The sequence below is a fragment of the Meleagris gallopavo genome, chromosome 8, assembly GCF_905368555.1.
Source record: "Meleagris gallopavo chromosome 8, MGAL_WU_HG_1.1, whole genome shotgun sequence".
NCBI lineage: Eukaryota > Metazoa > Chordata > Aves > Galliformes > Phasianidae > Meleagris > Meleagris gallopavo.
Window position 1 is genome coordinate 27,401,250 of NC_139411.1, and position 26,901 is coordinate 27,428,150.

Genomic DNA, 26,901 nt, shown 5'->3' on the forward strand with positions numbered 1-26,901 from the left:
ACGGCGGACTGCGTTTCCCAGAGGCCCTCGGGCGGCGGGGCGGAAGGCGTGCTGGGTTTGCGAGCATGGCCACCGGGGAGCTGGGGGGCAGGTCGGCTGAGAAGCTCTTCTCCTTGAGCGGGCTGTTTGCCGTCTACAAGCCCAAAGGGGCCACCTCGGCTGCCGTGCTCAATCTGCTGAAGGAGAGGCTGCTGGCAGGTAGGCGGGCAGTTGGGCTGGGGGATCTGCGTGCCCCTTCCTGGGTTCTGAGGTTGTCTTCTAACGCCTTCTTTCCATTTCTGTTTGCAGAAGCCGGTGTGCAAACAAAAGATAACAAAAGAAAAAGGCAAGCCTTGAAAATTGGACATGGTGGAACTTTGGACAGTGCAGCAACAGGAGTTCTGGGTAATGAGAAGTACAAATGCAGAACGTGGGAGACACTTCTGTGCCTACGTGTGGAGGTGGAGGGATGGTCTGGGATACGTGCAGCATACCCTGTGGCTTTGGGTTACTGGAGAAGAGTGTCCTGGGTTACATTTCCTTTTTGTGTACTTGTATATGCATATAATAAGTTCCTGAACAAGTTTTTTTTTTTTTTTTTTTTTTTTTTTAAGTTCCTTAAACAACCAGCTTTGTTGGTCATTGCTCACATTCCTTACACAACATCCCACCATGTATCCCGCCACGTTTTCTAAATTGCCTTTGAAATTTATGTGTTATTTTTTGTTTGTTTTGTTTTTCGTTAAGCTGGGGATTTATAGCCATCGTAATTTTCTAACGTATTTGTTCTTAATGTGTTTCTGGGATTTTGAGGGAACCTTTGGGGGTTATAATGCTTGTCAAATAAAAAATGAGTAACAGCAATTCAGGTGCTGTTTACTTCTGTGCTAAGCCTCGAGAATTTTTCACTTGCTGTCTTATCTTGCTCATTAAAGAACAGTCATCAATGAGATGATCTCCAGAGACCCCTTCCAACTCCTGTGATTCTGTGTGAGGCTTTGCTTTCTAATCATAGAATCACAGAATGGCCTGGGTTGAAAAGGACCACAATGATCATCTGGTTTCAACCCCCTGCTATTTGCAGGGTCGCCAACCACCAGACCAGGCTGCCCAAAGCCACATCCGGCCTGGTCTTGAATGCCTCCAGGGGATGGGGCATCCACAACCTCCCTGGGCAACCTGTTCCAGTGCATCACCACCCTCTGTGTGAAAAACTTCTTTCTAATATCTAACACTTAATCCTCCCCTGTCTAAGTTTAAAACCATTCCCCTTTGTCCTATCAGTGGCTATTACTGAGAACTCAGCTGTAATTGTGACAATTGGACTCCATTAATCCCATATCATACACTGTCACCAACGGTTTCGTTGATGAGTAATGCTAAAATCTAAAACTTGCTTTAATCATAGTTTTGTAGCTCAACTTGGTCTGAAGAAGTAACAGCGATGCTTCTCTGGTATTGAAAATCAACAGGTGGAGCATTTACTATACACATGTATATCTACTGAGATCTAATGAAATGAGGAGATATCCATTGAATTTTATTGTGATAGGAACAGTACTTCCAGGAATGTTTGTGGAGACTGTTGCTAGCAGAGGTCTATATATGCTGATCATTGTTCTGTGTCACCTGTGAATGTTTTGAAATATACCCTTCTTGGGCTGGAAGAGAAGCACTAACTCTTCTTCTTGTATCTTCCTGTGCTGTGTGACCACTCACCAGAGAACCGTGTATCTGGCTGAAGTGGATGCTTCCCAATGAGCGTGCTGCTGCTCACTGTGGGAAGTCAACAGCATTGATCCAGAGGGAAAGAAAAATCTCTTGTCATCCTTAATTGCTTCTCCTAGTGTTCTCTGATATCCATCAGTCTCCAAAGCCAGCTCGTGTGGTGTGACAAAAAGTACTTGGGCTTGATGTGCTTGGTAAAGACAGAAGTGTATCACCTTAATATGCTATGGATCGATCCAAAAAGGCACAGAATGTTTCATTCCACTGCCATACAAAGCACACGGAGAAAAATCAATGGTAGTTAGATTGGAAAAGACAAGACTAGAGAGGTGCGGGAAAGGCCATGTGTTGAGATATCTTGGGGATTTGGTTAAAATGATTGGGAGAAAAGGAAGAACATGATAGAATCAAGTCATTCATAAGATGTGTTCTGCTTTTGTGTGTGTGGTAGGAGGGGTCAGGAAGCTTTCTTTCTTCATGTATCTTAGCATAATAAAGTATTTATCTTCTGAAATGTATAACCTTTTGTTCTTTCCCATGGTTTCACAAGTTGCATGTCTACAACTTCATTCGTATGAATTGCTGATACAGAGTCTTGCTTGGCATGTGGGGTGTACTGCAAATAACTGAGCAGTGCTTTTCATCAGAAGATGCACTTTGGTATTTCTCTTCGTATTTACGGCAAGTGTAGATGAGGAAGAATTTTGGGGGCAGAGATCAGTGAGATGTATGGCACGAATGATGGGCAGCTTATGGACCAGGTGGCAGGCAGCCCTGTGCTGGTGGAGCTCTGTGTCCTAAGGGATTCTAAGCCATTTATAGAAGGGCAGTGGTAAATGAACAATGGTAATGCTTCTGAAACTGAAGTAGATATTTTTTTAATCCAAGTTATGAGTGATGTCAGTGTGTTGCAAGAAAAGTGCTTGGTTATAAAGTTTTATGTGTGCTTATCTTCATTTCTCAGCCTTGTTTAGCTCTGTCTGGTGAATTTGACAGGAATAGGCTGAACTGAAGGTACACAGAATTACAAGGACGAAGGCATATGTGACTGTAAAAACCCTGAGGAACAAGAGGAGAATTATTGAGAATAAGAAGTCTTATGAATCCCAAGAGTGTTAAGATTGAGAGACATTAGAACACAAACGTGGTTTTGTTTTTCTTTTTTGTTTTAAGTAGTCATTATTGAGCTAGATGCTCTTGGCTTTTTGACTCAAGTTAGTACAAAGCTGATTTGTTTCAAATTCACTTAACTCCTGTAGTTTTATTAAGATCAAGGACAGCTGTTACATATTCCTTACCTTGTGTATGGAAATAATTTCCCCTTTATAGTTCAGGAAAGGTGAAGGTGATCCTGTATTATTTAATAGTAGAACAATTTTGGAATAATTCCTTAATTTCTCATTAGTGCTTTTTTTTTTTTTTTTTTTTTTTTTTTTTTTTTTTTCTTGATGTGACACAGTGGAGAATTTCTGCAATGAATTATAGTAGATAGCATGGCAGTGTTCTCAGGGCTGTGTGTCGAGGCAATGTATCTGACTCATCCCTGTTCTCCATCTTCCTTCTGTTGTTGTTTCTTTGGATTGCTGTATGTGGAACAAATCAATAGAAAGGCTTATCCAAAGCAAGCACCTTGTTGTAAAAAGCTTTGAAGTAAAATGTAAAATACTGCCTTTTCCCATCTGCTTTTCTTTGAAAACCTGACTGATAATTACTTTGCAGAATACTGAGTTAGGATAGAAAAAACAATGGTTTGTACGTGTACAATAATACATATACAATATATACAATATACAATAATAGGAGGGCCTGACTAGGAACGATTTCTGACAGCCTGGTTGGACCTTTTGATTAATTTACTTTGTTGCTGTGACTTCGATGAACTGTTTCATTATGTTGCCTTGGCTGTGTTACTCTTTGCCTCTATCAGCCTTTGGAAGGCCTATTTTAGTTGCAATGCAGTGCAGATTCATTATTAGCGAGCCAAAGCTTTCATCAAATGAGAGACGGGGTTAATTGCACTATCTCTTTTCTCTGGTGATTAAAAGATAAATAAATCTAGGAGTCAAATTAAAGCATTTTGAGAACTAGGTGAAGCTTATTTGTCTTCTGCTTTAGACTTCTTTATAGTCCTGTTTTTTAACATTAGAGCTTCTCTCATAATGGTGTTGAATAAGGGAATTGCAGAGCTGGTTTGGAAGTGTAATTTCTCTTTTTGTCTTTGCAGTGGTTGGTATTGGAAAGGGAACAAAATTGCTGAGAACTATATTGGCAGGTTCCAAGGTAAGGAATGCTAAATGACCCGTATTAGTATTAGTGCTTGTTTGTTTAGTTTGATTTCTGTTTTTCTTTCAAGTAAGAGCTGCACCTACATACAAATATCTGAAATGTCCTGTATAGTTATTGTAAATAAGTACAACTGTTCCTTTCTGTGTTTAGACTCGTGTCTGGGACGGTCATTGAAAAATCTTTATTTGTTTCTGTTTTGCTGAAGAGAGTTAATAAAGGATTAATTCCTATTTTGCAGGAAGATAGCTATAATATTTTGTTATTTTCAACAAAGAAAAAGATTAAAAAGCCATAATAAAAATGGCACTATAAGAGATGCTTTTGGAGGGTAATTATGTACGATGGCTCAGTTTTTGGTTGCCTCTCATATATGTAGATAGCAGAACTATGATTTAGCTTGCAGTAACAGATGTTTCTTTTCTCTCTTCTTAAATGCCAGGGGGCACCTTTTGGAACTATGTCTTGTTTGTGATAGTAGCTTTCGGTTTAGAGTCTGTCCACTTTAGACAGGTGAGCTACAAACATGGACAGGCACGTGTAAGAAGTTAAAGGTAACAAAAGCCTTCTGACTGAATGAGATAAACCAGACTGGAGCCCTGGCAGATAGCAATCTTGCTGATTGCTGTTTTTCATTAGTTGTGCTGTGTCTTTGGTGACTGTGCTCCAGATTGTGGGTATTGCTTACTGAGCAGGTGCATGTACTCCAGGAATAATCTGCAAATGTTGATTCCTTCTTTGCAAGTGAAATCCTGTGGTTTTGACCATTATTTTTAAATGAGAATTTTAGGTAAGGCTGACAGACAGAGAAATCAATTAAGCCTTCCTATCTTGTACTTGGAGAAAGTCAATAGTTGGTTCAGCATATTGATAGTCTTTCTAATGCATTTTATTTTCCTATTTTTTCCCATTCTCTTCTGGTATGAACATCTGTAGGTGTTGAAATGATAAACCGATGTACAATTTCACTGATAATCTTCAGTTCAGCTCAACAGAAAAAATGTTGACAAAAAAGAATACAACTAGGTCAAAAAGCTGTAGAGACTGATCCAAAACTGAAATGGGTTTGCATTGATATATAGGACCAGATTTCAGTCATTTTCAATTTGGAACATCAGTAAGCAGCTGGAGCTGGATTTAGAAAAGTGAAAAGTGAGAAGTTAGAATACACATTGGATTTATCATCTGAAAATGTGTTCTGAATGCTTCAGACATCATATTTCTTATAAAACGCAGGTTTCTATCTCTGAAAACCTACAGACATGTGCCTTTCTTTTCTTGGCTATGGACAGAACTGAGCTTAAAATTCATTTGGGGTTAGAATAGATATTTGAATAAGAAAAAAGAAGTGAATGCAATTTTTAGAATTTGCAATTTCAAGAAAAATAATAGCAATTCAGCTGAAGTCAGTTCTTGTGTTTCTCATGGCAATCTGAACAGTACTTGCTTCCTAATTGCTTGCACTTGAGTGACCAGAATCCAAACGCATCCACAAAGGAGTATGCTACAGCATTGAATATTGCTTTTGTAGCAGCTTCTTTACCTGAACATGCTGTTCTGGGAGGTTTCACCAATGCTTTTGTATCCGCTTGCCCTCTGCTGCAGCTGCAGAATTCTTCTGACTTTGGCTTAGTTGATACTTCCATGTGTCATCCATCTGTGACCTTTTTCAGTGGACATCTGCCTAAAGCAGGCCGGTCTTAGTTCTGAGAGACTATGGCTCAGTTCTGGAAATAGTACAGCCCAGCTCTCCAAGTCTAGAAGTGAGTTCCCAGCCTTCTTTAGGAAATGACTTATCTTGTAATGCTATATTTTCCTATGCAAGTCTAACCTTCTGTCACTTGACATCTCCCTTTTAAGAACTTGAGAAGAGACATTGAACTAATTCAGCTAAATTAAGTCATCGCAGGTGGATGTGTGAAAGTTCTTGATTTCAAAACACCTAAAGCTCCTAAAGAGCCTCTTAAGCTGATTTTCAGAGTAGAAACAGCTCTGGTGGATTAAGTAGTTTCTATTGTTTTGGCAGAAGAGCATATATACAGGCTCTTTTGTGACCGAAAAAGTAGCTCAAAAAGGCTTAGAGATGCTGCTACAGGACAATGGAAAGGGCACACAGAGGAGAAATGAGCAGTGGAGACAATCCCTCAAGGTCCTCCTGCCAGATCCACTCTCACCTGGCTCTAGGTTGGTACAGGCTGTGTGCTTGAGTGAAGTGAAGATACATCCCTACAGCAGATCTACTATTCCCCTGCAACTGTTCATGTTCTGGTGTGGCAGAGGGTGTGAGGCTGTGCCAGATGGCATGGCAGTCATAAGCTTTTGTTTGGAGCTTGTCTTCCTCAGCTTTCTTATTTTCCATTTATACTTTGGTAACTTTGGCACACGATAACTCAGGAGGCTTGAGGAGGCTGATGCATCTGCTGCAGACAGCTGCTTTTTGGTTTTGACCATGCTATAATAAAGGCTGATATCTTAGCAAGAGATCTGATGCAGATAAATTAACAACTGTCTAAATAGCTTTGAGTATTTTTTTTTTTCTAAACGTCTTCTGCATATGCCATAAATTTACACTCTGATCTCATCTTTTTACTGCTGTACATACATAGTGTATGCTGAAGCTTTTCTTTTATTCTGCTTATTCTGATAAAGATTTGGCTGAACTGGCTGAACGTCTCTGGTTAGGATTTATTGTTTCATTATAGGAATGTATCGTATCTTGTAAAGAAATATTTCAGTCTATCATTGTTGGCAGCAGAGCTATGCTGAGTGGCCAAAACGTATGTTTCTGCAGTAAACTCCATATGGTGGCTCTGCCAGAGATTGGACTGTTTCTGTGTTTTTTTTCCTTCAAACGTTGTGTGAAACTTTCCTGACTCTGTGTGGCAGCTATGAACATTATCACTCTATTTGCAACTTATGCACATTATACAGGGAGTGTTACTCATCCACTGCAGATCAAGTTCTCAACTGGTGCTCTGTTGGTTTGACCTCCTTATGAATTAATTCAAAACAAATAAAAATGTGTAGCCAAAGGCAATACCTACTTAATGTTCCAGATCTCACTGAATTCTTACTATTTATTCTGAATTAAAAATATGTGCAAGCTGGCTTAGTTTTTGTTTGTTTGCTTTATTTTTTTTTTCAAATGACTCAAGTGAGAGGGAAAAGATGAATCCTTTTGGAGAGACATAACTGAGCATTTAATACCAATTCCATAATTACTCTTCCATCTCACGTTTTGAGATTGGACTTGCCAGGACTTTTCTCACTGCATTGTTTTGGGTGTTTTATTGTGTTTGCAAAGTGAAGAGAGTAGAATGAGGAACTATTTCTCGCTTCACCAGGAAGATGAGTATAATAGGGGTGGGCCAATTTCTATTACGGTAAATTGTTTCAGTCTTGTGGGTGACTGGTCTGTCTCAAACAAAATATAGAAGTGACTTTTTGGGATGGACAAATGGAGTCAAGAGTGCTAGCTACTAGCACAATTTCCCAAGTAGTACTTATGTTTTAAAACCTTTTATCTCCTTGAATGTGCTGGAATGTAGGTACAGCGAGAAGAAATAACTGGGGACTCAGCAGAAGAGAAAAATAAAGGAATAGCAATAAGCAGTGTGATTCTTCTTTGTCCTAACACTTTCTGTTTGGAGATATCTTCCAACACATAAGTATTTATTTTTAGGTGGGATAAAACAGGATAATTAAAATGTTTGGGCTTTAATACTCTGTTTATTTTGTATATTTTTCAGTGAGGTAGCATCTGGGCTCACCCTAGGCATTTTATTTGCATCTTATAGGTATGAATGAGGAAAGGACTTGGCCATCCATCTAACTGTGCTTGAAATCATTGCTTCTTAATGAGGAGAAGGCATATGTGCTTTGTTTTCATCTGAGGGTGCGTGGTAATGTCATGGTCTGAAACCCCAATTCAGTGACATGAGGGGGTTTTGGTGTTTGCACAAGTTTGGGCAGGGACTACCTAAAATAGAAAATCTAATGTCAAAAGTTCAAACTTTTACAGAATGGTACACTCTCCTAAATAAATAATAATTAAAAACTCTGGATAGAGTAAAACACAATCTCCAAATCACTGCAAGGACTAGAGAAAGAATATGAACAGAATAAGGATACATCAGTGATATAATATGTGACAACCTAGATTTACTGAAATTGGAAAAAATTTAGGTTCTATGAATCCTGGATGGGAAGTTGAGTAATAGTTCATTGATCACGCCTTCATACTTGTCATTTTCACTTCTATCCCATGAAAGAGGGCTTATTTGTGTAGGAGTTGATTGAACATGACGTATGAGAATTTTGGAAGCATAGAATCATAGGATTGTTGGAGTTGGAAGGAACCTTTAAAGGTCACCTAGGCCAACTCCCCCTGCAAAGAATGGGAGCATCTACAGCTTGATCGGTTGTTCAGAGAAATGTAAGTTGCTTCTTGCAGTGTAATTTGTGGCTTAGAATTTCTGTATTGCAGAATTGTTTCTCCAGAGAATTGAGACCAGATGCTACAAAACACAATGTCCATGAAGAAAGTTGCCTCACTTTCCTTCCTGTGAATGTCTTACTGTCCTAAAAGATTAGGCTTTAATTTGTATCCCTTAACTTCTCAAACATAAATGTTGTTGGCTGTCTCCATTGAATTTATTTATTTATTTATTAAGTCCTTCACTTCCATCTTTAGGTAATGAGTTCAATCAATTAATAATGCATTGAAAAGAACATCTACTAGTCCTTATAAGGCACAGAATTAACGAAGCCCTTTCTTGTGACTTCATCTGCTTATAGCTCGTTAGACACCGAAGCCCCATGTGGACACTTTGGTATCCAGGAATACAGTGGAGCTCCCTCTGGGGTCTCTTTCCTAGTTGAAGCTCTAATTTTTTTCCCCTTTACCTACCTATTTTCCTGAGATTTATAAGAACTCAGGATCTGTGTGAAATCTGTTCTTCTGCCAACATTTGTGTGTTTTCACATTAGTATGTGCAACATGATGGTGTAAGTGCTAAATCTTAGGCAACCCTGTTTTTCTTTTTAAAGAGGCTTTTTTTCCCCCCACTGTTTTAAAATGTATTTCTAAAACAGTTTGTTCTCCAGTTCATGTACGTGAATTACGAGTGCAAGAAAATAGAGTTGACTTTCCTTTTGAAGGATCCTCTTGGTTGTGTGTTATTTTAAATATAAAATTCTCTCCTGCATCACCAGCAGAGCTCTTTGCCTCAGCTAGCTTTCTTTTGGAGCTGGTAAGATCAAAGCTACTTATTCATACAGTGCATAGTGATGTTGTTCTGTTTTCTTTTTTGTATTCCAATACTTTTAACGTTCTCTCGGAAGGGCAAGGTTTGTGGGTAGTGGTAATGCTTTTTTTATTAGATCTGTTGGTATAGTAGAGACAGCTTGGCATTTGAACGTGCAAGCACTTTCTCAGGTCTGAAACAGAAGACATGGATTTTAAAATTAAATGTAATTTCAGACCTGTTTAGAGAGGTAGGTGTATTTTATACCACTTCTGAAAGAAAATGCATTAATGCTTGTGCCTGTGGTACACCAGCAGTTCTGGTTGGGCAGGCAGATCCGGCAGGTAGGACCCCAAGGGTGTTCCATACAGATGGGCTATGTTTTATGACCTGCTTTAATAAAATGGAGTAAGAAAACAACTTATCTCCCATGTGGGTAGCAAGGTTTTTGTTCACAACCACGTGAGCCAGGCTTCCAGTCACAAGGCTAGGGCATTGCTATTGCTTGCCGGATGGTTCTTCATATGATTTTTGGTGGTGTTTTGCTTCCAAGCTGCACTACTTCCATATCCAGTGGTTTATATTTGTTGTGAGGAATCCAAGTAATACTGATGAGATTGCTCTCCAGTACTTTCACGAGGAAATTTTTCATCAACACCTTGTTTTTTCACTCTATGGCATACACCCTTTTATTCTCACAGCTCCTTGTTTGTGTTATCCCACCCACCCAAGTGAGGGTCTGACTGAATCTGTTTGTATTGAGATGGAAGAAGGAGCAAAAAAGAGTGCTATATGGGGCCTGCTCACTTAAGCAAAATGGATTGCAGTGAGATAAAACACCAGTGCTTTGCCTGCGTTCAAGTCCAAAGAAATTATTTCCTTACAAGGAGGGTAGGAGAAGAAAGAAAGATAAGGTTATCTCCTAGGGGAAGGAGAGCGCCTGGTGTATTATACATTGTGGAATGTGAGGGGGGTTAGTGTGAGGTAACGTTACACTGTGCCATAAATCCAACATCTCTATTGAGCCCAACTTCTTTCTGAGCCCGGTGGAGTTATGAATTTTAGTTCCCAGACTTGTTTTGAAAGGTGTTTTATGGGTTTCCCTTGAGTAACAGGACTGGCAGATCAGAGGAGGAGTGATTGTTTTACGAGCAGTGTTAACCCACAGGCAGATGGATGCGTTTCAGCCTTTGTAGACTGGGTGATTCATCCTGACATGTGGTGGATGCTTAATTTCATCCATTTAGGTAACTTTTTTTGTGTGTTCAGTAATGTACATTGCATTCCTGAAATGCAGATAACAGGGCAGAGGAGTCTTGCCTTTTCTGTTACCTGATATTTCTTACAGTACTGTGCAAATACAGAAGGAGGTCTTAGTTGTAGAGAGAATGACTTTCACCTAAAACCTGTGCTATTTATGTCTGTCGCCTATTACAGCTGTATCCAAATGCTGCTGTGAGACTGCTTTTTGTTTAAACCACTACTGATGCCTGAAAATCTTTGCTGAACAAGAGCTTGCTGTTACAATTCCATGCCCTCTTTCCAGAACTGTCTGGCTCACTTATGTACACTCAGCATGTTTTTCAGTCCTGTGTGTATTATTGTATGTTACTGATTGTCCCAAGATATTAACTAAAGATCATTGTTAGTTCATGGAAGTACAGTCTTCCTCCTTATTTTGGTACCAGGAAGATGCATAAAAAGAAGGCTAGGAGGCTGCATGAGTTATGCTATTTCTGATGTGTTTTGAGAACGTGCAGAAGGTGTTTTCAAAACTTGAAATGGTGTCTGTGCAAAACAAGATTGAGCAATGTGAAGCCCACGCAGTGGAGGTTACAGAAATTGGGAAGGGCTGAAGTGGTGCCTGGGAAAAGTGGTCTTACCAAATACACATTTGTAGCATCTCCAATTATCTGTTATTTCAATCATGAGGTATATTTTTCCTAACAAATAATAAAAGGAAGCTGATATGAATACCTGCTCTTTCATTACATGCTCAGTATCCCCAGAACACAGTTGTAGAGAAAGAAGCTGTTAGATGGTATAGACAGAAGCTTTCCTGCGGCAGTACCATTGGTAAGCTGGCTTAACATGCTGTGTATTGCTCAAGTCTCTTTTATGTTAACCCCAGAGGCCTAAGCTATTAATAGCTCAGCACCATGCTCTATTAATATTCACACTTTAAAAAACTGTTGGAAATATTGAGTAGACTGACCTATTGTGCTGCAGAAACTCTTTCCACCGAAAATGCTGAGTATTCTAAGAGCATGCTGTAGTGTGATTTTTTTTTTTTTTCCTATTCTTTTATTTGCAAGGTCAGTGCTGCCCTTTCTATCTTGACCTTTCTATAATTGTGTGTGTCTGTGCTGCATGTACAGTTCTTCCTTACATTCATTCATTAAAAAAAAAAAACAAAAAAAACAAACCCAAGGCTGCAACATGGCAAGGCCTTTTCTCTTACTAAAAATCAAAGGAGAAAGAAAATACATTAAAAGGTTTAAACAGCTGTTCTGCATTGTTGTCTGTAGTGCTCACTTCAGGTGACTTAGAGATGCTCTTAGCTCTGCCTTTTAGAACTTGCAGCATCCTAACCTTAGCAGCATCTTTGGATTCTAGAGGCTTTCCTGCTTTCAATTTTATCTGTGAATTTTATGTGTGTGAAGTTTTACCCCCTCTGGAGATACTGTCTTATTTCTGGGCGAGGAATTATGAATATGCTTCAAACTGTTTCTCAGCTGGGAGCTGGAGGCTGTCTGGGTTTATTTTGTGTGCTCTGCAGCGTAGGCGCTAGACGGCTGAATGAGGAAGTGAGTAAAGAACAGGTACTGAAGCTGAAAAGAGAATCTAAGAGCCAGCCTGAGATATTTTGGTGAGTGTGATCGGTTTCTCCAGACAGCAAGTGTCAGGAAGGTTTGAATAAATAGGCTGTGGTTTCCATGCAGCCACTACTGCATGCGAGCCTTCAGTCCTTGAATAGAAAAGATAGAGCCTGTGTTGTGTCCGCGAGTGACACATGGCCATGATGCTGCCTAGGGGGACCAGTGTTATTGAGGGAGAACAAGCATTCCTGTTGTTGTTGGGATTGTTTGGGGTTTGGTTGTTTTTTCTCCCACTCCTTTCTTCCCTTCCTTTTACCACCAGAACCTAAACTTGCTGGCCTCTTCAGTTACCGCTTTGTCTTCTCTCAACTCCAGGTAAAGCATCTCCTCTGGGCTCCCCTCCTACTGGTCGTTCTGCTCCTTCACTTTGAAAATCCCATCACTCCATGTGCTTGAACTCTTTAAATAAGCTGACATAAGAGGTCAGAAAATCCTGTTAGTCCGAGAGTAAAGATCAGATAGTTCTTCAGCAATGACAGTACAATTACAGCTTCTGGCAGTAAATAAAATTTAGTGCAGGCTTAGCACAAAGTCAGCTTTTTTTTTTTTTTTTTTTAGGAGAAAAATGGATGGTGGAATAGTTGTTATGTTTGTGGATATTAAGAGGACATGTTTAGTGTTCGTTAATTTTGAACTTGCTTTGTCACAAAATATTGAACTCCTCCCTAATCCCGCAGCCTTAATTTTGTGTCTGTGCAACCTGCTTTTAAGAGATTAGGGCTCTTTGTTTTTAATATATTGAAATCTACTTAGCGAGAGTGCTTTGTTTTGGAAAATAACTGAAACTATGGCAACCATCTTTTCTTTCAGCGTGTTTGTCTATCTCATGTACTCTCTGTTGTGGTGAGCGTTAGCATACTGGAAACCATTGGTAGCTTCAAATGTTATACGAAGAGCAAATACAAATTATGCAACTATTAAATTCAGAGCACAGTAGTTGTGCTTTAGGAACTATGGGACACAAACTGGATGTCTAGTTAAAACTGAGAGTTGAAAGCCTCTTTGCTATCTGGATGGCCTAAGCGTATAAAAATATCACTGCTTGCACCAGGCCTGTAGGTTGGATGGAGCAGACACTGAATCACTACTTGCAATCAGTGCTTGCCTGATCTCATTCATGTTCCCTGGAGCACTTGGATTTACTGTTGTTGTTGTGTTGTTTTTTTTTTGTCGTTGTTCCTTCAAACTTGTCAGCCACACACAGACATCACTTTGCATAAATTGACTTTCTGTTTCTAGCAGCTCTAGCTGCTCTTTCTTGGCTTCCAGTCTCTTGCACGTGGGCCGGAGCCTTTATTTATTTTCCTTTTACACTTCTGTATTCAGTTGTTGCTGTGATTAGAAAATGGGTCATCCTTGGATGAACTCTTTTGAACTGCCTCTTGCAGGAGTTCTCCTTGCTGGGAAGTTCCTGCATTGGGAGCCATGTTAAAATCTTCTTGACAGCTACTGGTGACCTTATTTCATAACTCTGTTTCTGCCTTGTTCCTCCAAAGCATTGCTGTTTAAGAAAAGCTTTTAAGCATGTTTTAGTTTAAGATTTCAACTGTCTGGCTTCTTTCCCAAAATTAAAAAAAAAAAAAAAAAAAAGCTCTTTGATATATTAACAATTAAAATGGAGAAGTTCTGTTCCACGTCTGTCTGGCATTCGCGCTGATAAGTGGGGCAGACGTGCCTGGCACTCAGCCCAGGGCCTTCGGAGCTGTGTGGCTGCAGAAACCCTTGAACAGGAGAGGGCTCTTCCTCCTCTTCTTCCTCTCACAGTTAAATGTGCATACTGGTAAAGCCCTGTCCTTTCTCTTGCTGTGTTCATACTTTCCTTCTCCTGCAAGCTACTAACAGGATTTGGCTTAAATTGGATTTGAAATCAAAAAGCCAAATGATAACTCTTCTGTTAGCAAGATATTATTGTATTTATTGATTGTGAGAATTCTGATAGCGCCTATGGTTGTGGCTGAAACGAAACTTCTCTGTATGTGTTCTTTCAGGTTTAGTAGAGATTTGTCATTTCTTTCTTCAAGGTTCCTGTCACCCTGTTTTCTCAGGCACTGGCTTCTGGGTATGTCCTTCTGCTCACAGGTGTGGCAGCAGCCATGTGGCTTCCAAAGCACAATCCTCATCTTGTTGTGGTTGCATGCACCATATATTCGTATATGTATCCCCCAGTCTGCTGGACATTTCTCATGTTACATCATCATTGAGTGCAGTGTTTGTCATTTCAAAGCATCTTAAGGTTGTCTCTCACTAGTGTGAATGAAAGAGTTCCTTATACTTGAAGGCTTCTGATCACTTTGCCTCTTGTTTCAACTGTCATAACGTCAAGAAAAATGCTTTCTAGACAGCAAAGATCTGTAGCCATTCCCTAATGCATGATGCTGTATGAAGGTCTTATCCCCTCAGGGCTATATTGTTCTAACAGTTGGGAGTCTTTGGGGACAACTGAGCACACCATTAGAAGTTGAAATTAATGCACAATGCTACAGTGCATACAGGATACGAGTGGGAATGCTTCATCTTAACTTTTAATGTGCCATGCTTGCATACTGTGGCTACCTATAGCAGAAGCTGAGGTGCTGGTTTTAATCTTTAAACGATTTCAGTCTTGATCTCTTGAGATAAGCATGGGGAAGGAACATAAGGGCTATCCATTGGCAATGTGCTCTGGTGGGCTGCAGAGGCTGGGTTGTTTCCTGTAGCAGTCTGGATCTGTGAGGCTTTTCCACTAATTGCAAGATCTACTACCTTGTTTTTTTTGTTTCAGGTTGAGTGGGCTGAAGTCAGTTGTGAGCCATTGCCAGCTGTATTCCTGTGGGGATTTATAACTTGAGAGTACAGGAGGAATGTCACTGGATATGTTTTAATAAATCTGTAAGAAATAAATGACTGTCAACACAAGTGAGGAAAGGTCACCAAACACTTACTGGATGGCTCAATCTATTGGGCTGTGCAAGTTAGAGGCTAAGGAGAATGAATGCTGAATTTCGACACAAAATAAGAGGAATGATAGATTAAATCTGGACTCTCATCTTACCTTCTACAGTGTCTGGGTCCTGGATACCAACAAAGGGGAAGTAAACTCTACTAAGTGGTCAGTAAGAATTATGATGTATAATTGTAGATGTCCAAGGACACTCCAGAGACTGATACATAAACCATCTCTAATTCTTAATTTTCTGACCTGTTCTAGCCTTCTTAGTGGATTATTGTATTTCTGACTTGAGTGTTTTGTGACTCTTTGAAGGCTCCTCTAAGAAATGAAAATCTGTAACTAATTCTAAGGTTTCTTTTTTTTTTTTTTTTTTTTTTGGATGGCTTTTTAAGGATGGCTTTCTGTCCTTTTTTTTTTTTTTTTTTTTTTTTTTTTTCCAGAAACCAAAGGGCAAGTCAAGTGTTGAGCTTTGGATAGTATGGTTCATACTACTTGTGTTTTCATATAAACATTCTATATTATCTGCCCACTACTGGGAGGTCAAGTGCAGCTTATTATTAAAACAGACAGCCTGACCCAAAACAGAATTGGGAAGAAAAAGTGCATTCAAAATGAAGTAGTATCAGTACTTCCATTTGGAGATGTTTAATCAGAAGAGGTATGAAGTTTTCAGATTTTAAGTTTCCCCGAACTGCTCAGATCATTCATTGTGCTATAATTGTTAAGATCCTCTCACATTTTTTATTAACCTCTAGAAATAACTGCTGAATAGTGTCTCTTTCTAACTGTGCTATTAAAGTTAAGAACTAGATCATTAAATGTCTCAGAGTGCAAGCAATTTTATGGTCCTAAAAGCAGATGATGTACTGTTAAGTTGTTTATTGTGGAGCGGCCTTCGAGCCTTCATCCACTCTTCCTTCCTTTTCTTTTCCATACTTTCCAGAAGTAAACATGACAAATTACAGGTAGATATCTAAATGCCTGATTTTGCAATTTTCTGGTTTGGGCATCTTTAGTATTTGGAAAAAAGTATACTTTGCTTACCATGTTAGGGCTACAGCTATTGTTATGGTGAAGTCTGCAGTCCGCTGCCTCTTGTCTATTTCTGCTGCTTCCATTTACTGGCAGTCGCTTGAAGAAATACATTCAAGTGGCAGGTTGTCACACAGAACAAAATCAAGACATGTCTTAATAGTCCCATTCTGTAGGTGTGTAGGAATATAAATCACTATTATTGCTTGAACTTGTTGGTTCTTTGCAGGGATATGTAAAAGGATGAATTGCATTAAATTGTGGTATGTTAGTACTTCTACCTGTCTGGGTGTGTTCCAGTAGAATTTGGCCAACCAGGTTCTGGAAGGTGTCTTTTTATGACTTAGTTCAAATTCTTACTAGCTCAACTGTGGTAAAGTTAGTTGAAGCCTCCTTCCTGGGAGTTAGGCTGGTGGAACACCTTGATTTTTATTTTTATTTTTTTTTATTTTTTTCCCCTGGACCATGGAAATGCTTGATATAGGGCAAGTGAGTCTCTGTGGGTCAGCTGCCCTGTGAAAGCCATGGGGCAGCTCTTCCTCGGAAACCTTCTGCCAGCTTCTTCAGGTTCTGCCTGGCAGTACTTGTGGGGAAAACATGGCAATATGGACTAGAGCTGCTGGCCTGGGAACAGGTTCAGTGCTTGGAAGTTACAAATACTCATTCAAGATAAATCTTTAGGCTTAAGAAAAAGCCCTGAAATTGAAATATTGTGTGAAGCGATGACAAACAGAGATGTCTGTCAGTGGCCTTAGTTTCCATGTGCTAGGCACAATGTCCTTACCGTATTCCAGGTGTTCATAGCTCCTTTAGCTTTAGGCTATTGCGTATCACTACATCTTCAGCTGAACTGTTGTAATGCAGTGACTTGGAACCTTGGAAGTGGTGTTTTGCTTTCAGTAGAAAAGTTCTCTGTGTACCATAGAAACAAACAAAATTGTGAAAGAACAGAAGCACTGTGCATGAAAGGTACTCTTCTTGGCTTGCTTAAATAGTGACATAGGAAACTTTATGGAGACTTTGGATTTTAGTGCTATAACTTTCTTTATGATGTATTTGTAGGTAGAAATCAGATCACTTGCTTCTTCCTTGGCTTTCTAAAAAGTCATAGGCCTACGTAATGCAGTGTTTAATTTCTTTTGAGTTCCCTCTCGTCTTTACTTTTGCTTACCCAAAGATATAATTCTTTCTGGCCTCATCTGAAGTATTTACTGTTTTGCAGGCATTTAAAAAAAAAACAAAAAAGAAAAAAGAAAAAAGAAAAAAAAACACCAAAGAAAAAGTTGAAAATCTGATTGTCTTTTTTTTTTTTTTTTTTTTTTTTTCCTTCCCAGAAGTACACTGCTATTGGACTACTGGGCAGAGCTACTGATACATTAGATGCTACAGGAAAAGTAACTGAAGAAAAGCCTTATGGTAATGACAAACGAATCGATATGCTTGATGTTATTTGAAGGCATAAACTGACTATGTCATAGAAGAGTGGAAGAGATGTTTGGGGCTCTGTGAATTAAATTTAAATGTGAAATCAAACTAAGATTATTTCATCTTCAACTTCAGTGCTCATCTACTTCAGTCCAGCTTCATGCAGTTGTGTCCGGTGTGAGTGTATGTTTCTGTTGAGGGGAAAGAGAACAGTACAGGCTGTAGATTAAGAGGGAGAAAATAGAATTGAGCAAGACTGTCATTTTAAATCTTGAGCAGGCTGACAAATAGCATGCTGTGTCCAGTAAAACTTTCCTCTTTCAGTGTGTAGTCTTGTGAGTCCTCTTTGAGTAAGGCCCTTCACAGCCAGTAGAAGAATAAAGTACCCAGATCTTCCCTCCAAGATGTCTGTTTAACTACAGACTTTGTGACATAAAATGAGGATGGCAGGATGGCATAAGCTTCCCTCTACATATGTTTACCTACCAAATCTTGCTCTTGTTTGCAGTCTATGTCCTAGCAACTTCAGTATATGAGATTTTCTGACCCACAGAGCAAGGGTTTAAGGGTTGAGGAATAGAATACATAAGGAATACATAAACATGATGAAAAAAGTGGCTTGTATTCCATTCCTCAACCCCAATCTCCTTTCTTCTGTTGTCTTTCTTTTTACACAAGGCGTACAAGCATGATTTTGTTGTCCAACTTAAACCCTATGAATCAATCCAAATTGCATTATTTGCTAGGCAGTGCTATTTAGAGATGTTGGATCACTTGCTTTTGTCTCAGGACTGAATTTCTTTCTGAGCTTCTAAAGAACTGAATGCCAGCATGGTATTGAGAATTTCTAATTGCAAAATTTTGTGATGACTGGTAAATGCTTCCCTGGTATTTTCTAACTCTCAAAGTGGGATGCTGTAGCTCTGCTGCAATGAGTATTTGTTGTAAAATGTTCGCAAAGAAACTGTGGATTAACTTTTCAAGTAGATTAAGCCCCCATTGTCAATTAAAAAAAAAAAAGCTATCAGTCCCACAGAGAAGCTCAAAATATGCTTTCACAAAAAGTATTGGCACTGGTGGGACAATACAGTACTGGATTTGGGACATGGCTTCCTTTTGTAGGAAGGAATGCTTATGAAATTGGTCTGTTGCATTCCTTATTCAAATCAGATTCTAATTCTTCCTAAAGAAAGATTAAAGAACATGTGCACTCCCTTTTCTCCATGCTACCTACGTATTTTATCTTTCCTTCCTTCCTTACCTTCAAATAAAGCAGGTATTTCTCCAGTGCTTTCTCAATGCAGCTTGGCTTTCTGGGTGACTCACTCAACCCTGATTTTAATTGCTACTCCAGGAGCATACACAAAAGACATTTGAGACAATTTTCAGCATTTCTTGACATCCAGATGGATCCTGGGAGATGCTGAGCATCTGCTAGAGAATGCAGACTCTGCAGTGCCAGCAGAATGCAGGGCTGGGACCTGGAGCAGGAGAGGGCAGTAAAACAGCCTGCAGGATGTGTAAACCTCCTCTGGAATGACTCTGCTGGACCCAAAGAATAAAGTGCCTGAAGAAAGTTGCCTCCCATGATAAAGTGTCAGATTGTAGTCCTCAAGGTGATTCTAGGCAGCACTTTGAATAGCTAACTGTTGTGTGCTAAGTTGATCACAGTGAAGAATGTGTTGGAGAGATTAAGCTTGGGCTTAATCTCTTCTAGACTTCTGATAATTTTTGTTTGCTTTTTTAGCAGAGAGAGAACTTGTATTATCACATGAGATTTACTTAAGGCTTCATGCTGCTCCCAGGCTCTCAGTTGCTGACTTTGGAAGCAGCAAGGGTTTAGTCTTTCTCTGTTACTTTCTTAGAAACTCTAGTGTTTGCAGCCTTTCTGTAACTACAAACAGGAACGTTCATTCTGAAACTTGCTTCCTCCCAGCTGCTCACAGACTATATTCAGATTTGGGGAACGGAACTCCTCAGGGTTTTCTCCGTGTTTCTGCTGATTATGCTACTCAAACTTTAAAATGCTGTCTTTTCAGCATTCTGCTTGTCTGTTTGCAATTAGTTGCTGCCAGATTGAACTGAGGCCAGCTGCTGTAGTTTCCTTGGACAGTTGTGGCTAATTCTTCTGGCCTTGTGTTCTTCTTCAGTAGGGCTTGTTAGCAAGCACAGGGTGTGATCGCACTGCAGAGGGGACTTCTTGAGGCTGTGGCACCTCTTGGTTTGGTAACTTCTACAGCTTTCTATGTGTTTACAACAGGACAACATTTATGTAGTCATCAGCACTCAAAAGCACTGCTGTTCTTGAAAACTTTTGTTTTAGGAGCCAAAGCATTCTGGATGTTTTTAGGATATTGGAGAAGTTTTGGGTGCTGATAGAATTACAGGGGATGTTCCAGTGGAAGAAACAGTCTGTGCAGATGGCATGTAACCCCACTGTTGGTGTAAGAGGTTTAGGAAGAAATTTAGAAAATAGTGATGAATTAAATGTCTTTCAAATAGTGCTCACACAGAGCATCTGTAGTTGTTTTGTTTGAAGCGAGGGCTGTCATTACTCCTGGGGATGGGATGCAGTTGTCCCATGGGACAAACTTAGTCCTGAATCAGGGCAACAGTCCCTTAACCTCCTCTGAAAGGGCAGATTGCTGCTACTTCAATCCAGCTTCTAGCAAATCTTGTGTTCTGGGATGTGGCAGATGAGGATGTTTAACATTTCCAATCAGGGTAGTGGGGAGGGTGAGCTTATTCTTGGTAGCAGGAATGACTGGGATCTGTGCCAGGTAAGTATTGGAAAAACCTCTCTATAGCCCTTGGTCTCAGAGAGTAGAGAAAGGAAGTCACACAGGAGAGAAACTTTGGGAACTGCGGAAACTATTCATTCTTTATGGATGTGCTTATATTCCATGCTTAACAGAGGGCTGAGTCACATGTTGCTGGGTAAAAATTCTACCAGCTTGCTGTAGGGAAGAGCAAGAATCCAGCACAGCCCTTAGCACAAAGGCAATGCATGCTGGAATAGAAAAAATAAAAACAATACATTTTCAGAGTTGAATTCTGACCACCTTGAGCTGTGGTGTATCACAGAAAACAAATATGACTTATTCTATATCTCAACAAACTCATCTGTAAATATTTAGTTTGATAACACACTGCACAGCTTTGTAAATGGCTTTATACATCATTCCTCACATGGGGATTTCTTTTTCCTTAGATGTTAAATACTAAAGTCTAGCCTAAAACAATGTGGAGTTTGCAAGAAGGCTGACAGGATCACGGGCATCAAGTTGAGTCAAGCTAACTTTTCTCTATGACTGTGTTGTGATACATTGCTAAACTAGAGTAATGCAATCAGATTGAACTGATGGCCCTTCGGAAGAAGATCCAGACTTAATGTGCAAGCAATTCTGTAATTTCCGCTCCATGTTCTGTTGCATGTTGTTCTCTCTCAGCATCCCCGGCTGACCTGTGTGCCTTGCTGTTAAAAACACTTCTGGAGACAGTGGTGCTGCTTAGGGACAGCAGGTGCTCCCAAGGCTGCAAAATGTGCATTGTGGAAAGGAGGTGCTGTATTAACATCTTCAAAAGTTTGTGTGAAAGAAACTTCTTCCTTCTTATTTTTAGCATGAAGGACATCAGTTTTGTAAGGACTGCAAGTGCAGCTCTTCTCCAGAACAAGTTAATTTCATTTATATGCTAGGGTGCTGTTGGCTTAGGGTGATACTAACAAAATATAACTTATGAGGCAGAGGACTAAATAGTTACTGAAGTGCATTTTTATTACAGATCTCATGTACAAAAGCAATGTACAAAAGTACAAATACTTTCTAAACGAATTAGGGATTGATGTCATCTCTACTGAATAGCGTTTTGGAGGACCGATGCAAGCAGCTACTTTACTTCAATTGTAGCCTTCTAATAAAGGTGGGGCAGGTGTATATGTGTACCATTGAGAGAACAAATTTCTAAAAGTCGTTGCTTTCTCTTACAGGATATCTTCAGTACAGCTGACTTAATTATATATAACAATACCTTTGTGAGCATCTACAAGTTAGATGTTTGATAGAGGAATTCAATGTGTTGTTCCAGATGCAGTCTTTTTCTTTGCTGGGAAAAAGAAGTGCAATGCTTTTGTTCTCCAGTAACCTGTTGTATTTTTTCCTTGTGCTTAGGCACTCTTAAAGAGAAGTTGCCAAGGCCAGATGAGCATTTTATTCTTCTCAGGCCCTTAGCAAGGTTTAGAATAGCACAAGATTTGTAATTTTTGTGTAGTTCCCAAGAAAAATCAGTTGTTAGTCCTGGTAGAGAGAAATTGCATAGCAGAACTATGTATGTAGGGATTTCTGCCCTTCTGAATGCATCCAGACTGTCTTAATCACCCTGGACTGTTTGTTCCATCTTGTCGTGCTAATTTACACTCCTACCTACATTCTGTTTATCTTTCTTTAGCATTGTTCATCCAATCTAAATTCAGGCAAGAGGTACCACTTTTTATCTCTTTGTAAAACATGATTGGTTCCATTAGTGCAATATGAATAGCCATTGTTAACTCTTTTTTTTTTTTCTTCTTTTCTTTTGACAGACCAAGTAACAAAAAGAGACCTTGAGAATGTGCTGCAGAAGTTCACAGGGGACATAATGCAGGTTCCTCCACTGTAAGTTCTGCAACATTCTGAACTCTCAGCTGTTGGGACTTGCCAACAGGACTTGATTATGGCAGAAATAACGTAGAGACGTTTTGGCAAGGAGGTAGAGGCAATGTAGACTTACAGGTTTAACATTTGCAACTGTCGGTCATGCTGCTTTGAACATCCAGTTCAAAGGGCAACCTGGAGTCCGTTTTGTTGATAAAGTAGAGTAGCAATCTTAAGTAACTCTTACAGGACTGGGGTGGATTCTGTCCTGTCTTCCATTTAGAAGAGAAAGCCTCAAGAATTTAACTTTAGCTACAGAATAGGCTTACTAACATCAGCTTGGAAGTTCCTTAAATGTCTTCAAATCAGTTTTCTGAATGCTTAGAGTAGGAATAAATTGTTAGTGATTTAAACTTCCTTAGCTTTACAATTTTCATCTAGTCAGGTGAGCCATGGTAACTGGCAGTAAGTGCTTAGCTTGTGACAGATGGCTTTCATGGTGATTTAAACTAATGTGCTTTCCTCTGCATTTGCATTGGCTTGGTTACTGTGGCTCCACTGTGAGCCTTGTAAGGTCAGTAATTCAGTAGGTGTTCTGTTTGTGTGACCTTTTCAAATTACCTTCTAGTAATTTGAGCGAGATCATTTTTGATTTTGTTATAGCTGTCTTTCTGTCAGGGCCAAAGTGGGAGCTTTGGATAAAATTTAACATTATGAATTAAATTAATGGATTAAGTTTTTGTCCTAAACACCCCAAAACAAGGCTACATAACCTGGCAGCTGCTGTGCAGGGAAGACCCTGGTCTGAGTGAAGTTAAAAGGCAGAATTACAGGTGTTGCCTCAGCAATGCCCAGTGCTCACCCTAACACAGCACTGAAGCAGCATGTCCGGTAGGCTTCTGAGTGATGAAATGCTAGAGGCAGCTGCAAGCATTGTACCTCTCACAGCAACTCTTTGCTTTTATAAACTGCAAGCTGAGTGATGAAACTCTTAAATCTGAGCAACAAGAGGTAATTTGAAGACCATCTCTTGTTTTCCAGGGTACATAACTAGTCGTGAATGAGATTATTTTGTGTCCAAGAGATTTCAGAAGTACTTGCTAGGTTTAATGTTTTTGTGTGGGAGCATGCAGAAAGGATTAGAAGAGTAAGTGTATGCTGCTGTGGTACAATATTAACAGGAGGGGAAGCTTGTTCTTTTCTAACCTCGTGACGTGTTTTTCGTGCTCTCTCTGATCAGCTATTCTGCTTTGAAGAAGGATGGAGAAAGGCTATCAACTCTAATGAAGAGAGGAGAAGCAGTAGAAGCAAAGCCTGCTCGGCCAGTAAGAGTGTACAGCCTCTCTCTCCAACAGTTCCAGCCACCACTGTTCACACTGGGTAAAGGCCAAAGATTATTACATAGGGTGATGCTACCAGCGTGTTTGTTAGTGCTTATTTATAATCAGAATGGGACTAAGATATTGAAATGGGTTTCGTTTCCCTCATCTACTTATTTTGGTGTGAGCCTGTGTGCAAAGACTTTCACTTTGCAGTAAAAGCACCGTATTTTGGTTTAAGTTAAGCTGATTATTTGTAATCTTTCTGTGAGGGAAAATTCTGAGAGACTGGTCAGCAGATTATTTGCATCTGTCCATAATTTTGCAACCTCCAGCTCACTCCTCCTTTCTCAGGTCTGCTTACTTCACCTGACCCATTCTTTTGCCTTGATGCACAGAGCTGCTGGCATCTCTCCCTGTGTAACAGGGGTCCAGTATCAGCTATTGTCAGGGCTTTTTCTAGTTTGCATTGGCAGGATCTTACCCTTTCTTCTGTCATACATTAAGAAGCACATTAATAAATCAAAGATCCTGTTGTAAATGTTTTATGCTACTCTGAGGTTTGGATAATCGTTTGCATTGAGGTACTACCTGGTTGACCCGCAATCCTCTATTGGACCAGATTGTATATGGTGAGCTGATTTGAGTGACAGATCTCAGTGCTGTGTTACTTCAGGCCTTACTTTCTGGTTGGGTGACCAGAAGCTGATCACTGGCAGTAGGGGAAGTTAAAGGGGAATTCTGAAATGTCAGCAGCATTCATTGGAGCTGCCCAAGTGCAGTATCTTAAAAGCATTGGTAGCTATTTTAGGTTATACCTGAAATAAGTTGGTTTCATCATTAGAAATATGAAACAACCTTCTGAAATCTTAGGAATGAATAGAACTGAAGCATTTTTAACATACCATAGCAAGTACTTAATTTCTAGTGAGTTAGTTCAGTTGCCATTGTATTTGCCTTCCCTCCTGTCTGGCTTAGCAATCTCACCCGCACATATGTTACAGGCTGAATAATTGATGTTGCATCCTATAAATATTTTATCACTGGGTTGTTTGCTCAGTGCATTTTTACATTTGTTTGGGAGCACGGTTTCTATGTGAAGCAGATTTCACATTCTGCTGGCAATTTACCATGTCACCATTAACGTTCCAGATGTCGAATGTGGCGGCGGCTTTTATGTCAGGAGCCTGGTCAGTGACATTGGCAAAGGTGGGTATGAGGAGATAAAGAAAGTGATGGTTTTCAGAAGTAATGTGTCTGCTTATAGAAAACTCTTGCCTTTTTTTTTTTTTTTGTGTCCAGCCACCAAACTTAGGTACAGTTATGCAGCTTTGTGTTGCTATCACTTGCTTTTAAGTACTAGAGTATGTTCATTAGGAGCATGAAGGAATGAAGCCTAAGTAATTGCTGAAGAACTCTGGGGGCTGGGGGGATAAAAATGGAGTGAGGAATAGCACTGAGAAAGAAAATGCAAGGCAAGGTGGGAATCCTTTTTTTTCCCCTCTCCTCCATATGTTAAAGCTAACTCAGATTAAGGGTGAGAAGAAGCAGAAGAAAGATTCTGCCTTTTTAAACATTATTCATCGCATTTTGAAAACAGATTGCACAGAACATTACCATGCACATAATAATCCCTGTCTGCTGGAAAGTCGTCTTCACTTGTGATTATTTTTCTAGTGTTTTCTTTTTCCTTCCCTTGTACTGAGAATGATGTTGCTTTCCCACAGGATTATTTGTCTTGCGTCCTATATTTATCAAACTGCATGATGGAGGACAGATAGACCATTTCAGTATTTTTTTATTAAGTGATACATTTGGAGACCAAAAAACAAGCAATGTATCCTGTGAATTTCAATGTTATTGCTTGTGCTTAGGGAAGTCAAAGATTCTCCTGCTATAGCCTCCTGTGTATAGCGGATTGTGTTTAGTCACTTAAAAAACACACCAAGATTAAAATCTCTTCCCTGCTGACTCTTTTTCAAACTATGAAATGCAGGAAAAATCCTTCTGCCCTCTGAAAGGGTGGACAGGAATATTTTAGTACACCTTTATACTGAGGAGTCAGCTCCAGTTGCTCTTATCTTTGCTAACTCCTTGTTATGTAATTATGTTCTATGTGTATTTAACCCATCAGAGGATCCATTTAAATTTCAAATGTTTCCATATCTTAGTTTATATTATCTTGGAGAGTGTCAGAGGGATAAGAATCACAGAATTCTTCTTGAAGACAAAAATGCTAAGGCCTCTAAGTACGAGGAAAATCAGCACGTGGTCCTCACAGTCGCTTGTGAATACGTAATGTGTTGCCTTTATTTTATGTCAGTATTTTTCTTTCTGATTTAAATCTGGAAAACTTCCTGACAACTTTCTGTCAGATTTTGAACTCTTACTGCACTGAAGGTCTACTGAAATCAAAGGAATTCCTTGCCTCAGACTTACGAAGATGTAAATGAGTGATGAATGTTCATTTCAAACTAAGCAGAGCAATACAGAAGGCTACGTATAGAAAAATAAGTTAAATTCGACCATGCATTTCTTGTAAATTCTTCTTTCTCCTGTACTGTAGAACTTTCAACCTGTGCCAGCATACAGGAGCTGACCCGAACCAAACATGGACCCTTTACGCTGGAGGAGCACGCGCTTCATGAAGACAGATGGACAATTGATGAAATTGCACGATCCTTAGAGCGTTGCATGTCTCTTTTCCCAGGAGAGCAATCTCATAAAAAATTTAAGACAGAGTTTCCTGGAGAAACTGCTGTGAGCCGTGAAGATAAGTGATAAGTTGGGTCAAGGAAAAAGACTGAATGATTGAGATGTTTTTAGATTGGATTGGGATTGTCTTGCCTTTTGTATAAATTTACAGGTCTGTGTTGGGAGGGTGACAAAATGCAGTGCGACACGAATGGTTCTTCTGTTTTCTGGGGCTAGAACATGCACTGAAAACATCCAGTGCCTGCTGCTCCATGATCTGTTTATTTCTCTCATTACATACTGTAAATTGTTCTGCCACTGACGTCAAGTCTGCATAAACTTTTAAAGAACTTACAGGGTGCCCTACAGCTGTTGTTACTGATTCTTCAATAAAAAATTACAAACCTTAGGATTTACTTAACGTGCTCCAAAGAAAAATCCTTTTTTTCCTTGACAGATGCTTCCAAACACTGAAGTGCCATAGTGACAGGACTTTCATATCTGCAAGGGTATATGATTGTGGAGTGGCAATTTGTTTTCTTGAAATCCATTTTGGAAAATGCCCACTTGACTGTAGTTTTTGCTATGCAGATTGTTCTTTCAGTCAAATGTTATCCAGAATGCATTAAACGTAAATGCTGATGTTTCAGGTGAGGTCTGAAATGGCATTGTAAGTGAATAGTTTATAAATTCAAAGAGTCTGTAAAGGTAATTGTTATGTAACTAGTGCTCTGAAAGGTGCATTCATTATTACAG

The 26,901-nt window shown here is 39.6% G+C and overlaps 1 protein-coding gene across 2 annotated transcripts; it reads left to right on the forward strand.

The window, feature by feature from the left end:
- TRUB1 (TruB pseudouridine synthase family member 1) lies at positions 1-26,561 on the forward strand. Of its 2 annotated transcripts, XM_085229204.1 has the most exons (8): positions 1-198; positions 289-384; positions 3,932-3,987; positions 17,411-17,492; positions 22,081-22,153; positions 23,373-23,512; positions 24,604-24,660; positions 26,018-26,561. In XM_085229204.1, the coding sequence occupies exons 1-8, from the start codon at positions 66-68 to the stop codon at positions 26,230-26,232; spliced, it is 852 nt and encodes a 283-aa protein (XP_085085330.1). In that variant the 5' UTR covers positions 1-65; the 3' UTR covers positions 26,233-26,561. The 2 variants fall into 2 exon arrangements, with proteins under 2 accessions (XP_085085330.1, XP_085085329.1); XM_085229203.1 differs by lacking the exons at positions 3,932-3,987; positions 17,411-17,492 and having other exon boundaries at positions 2-198.
- The last annotated feature ends 340 nt before the right edge of the window (positions 26,562-26,901 follow it).

Coding starts and splice junctions, on each gene's coding strand:
- TRUB1 (XM_085229204.1), top strand. CDS start 66: ATGGCCACCGGGGAGCTGGGGGGCAGGTCGGCTGAGAAGCTCTTCTCC. Junction 17,493..22,080: donor AACTGAAGAAAAGCCTTATG/GTAATGACAAAC, acceptor TTCTTTTGACAG/ACCAAGTAACAAAAAGAGAC. Junction 22,154..23,372: donor ATAATGCAGGTTCCTCCACT/GTAAGTTCTGCA, acceptor CTCTCTGATCAG/CTATTCTGCTTTGAAGAAGG.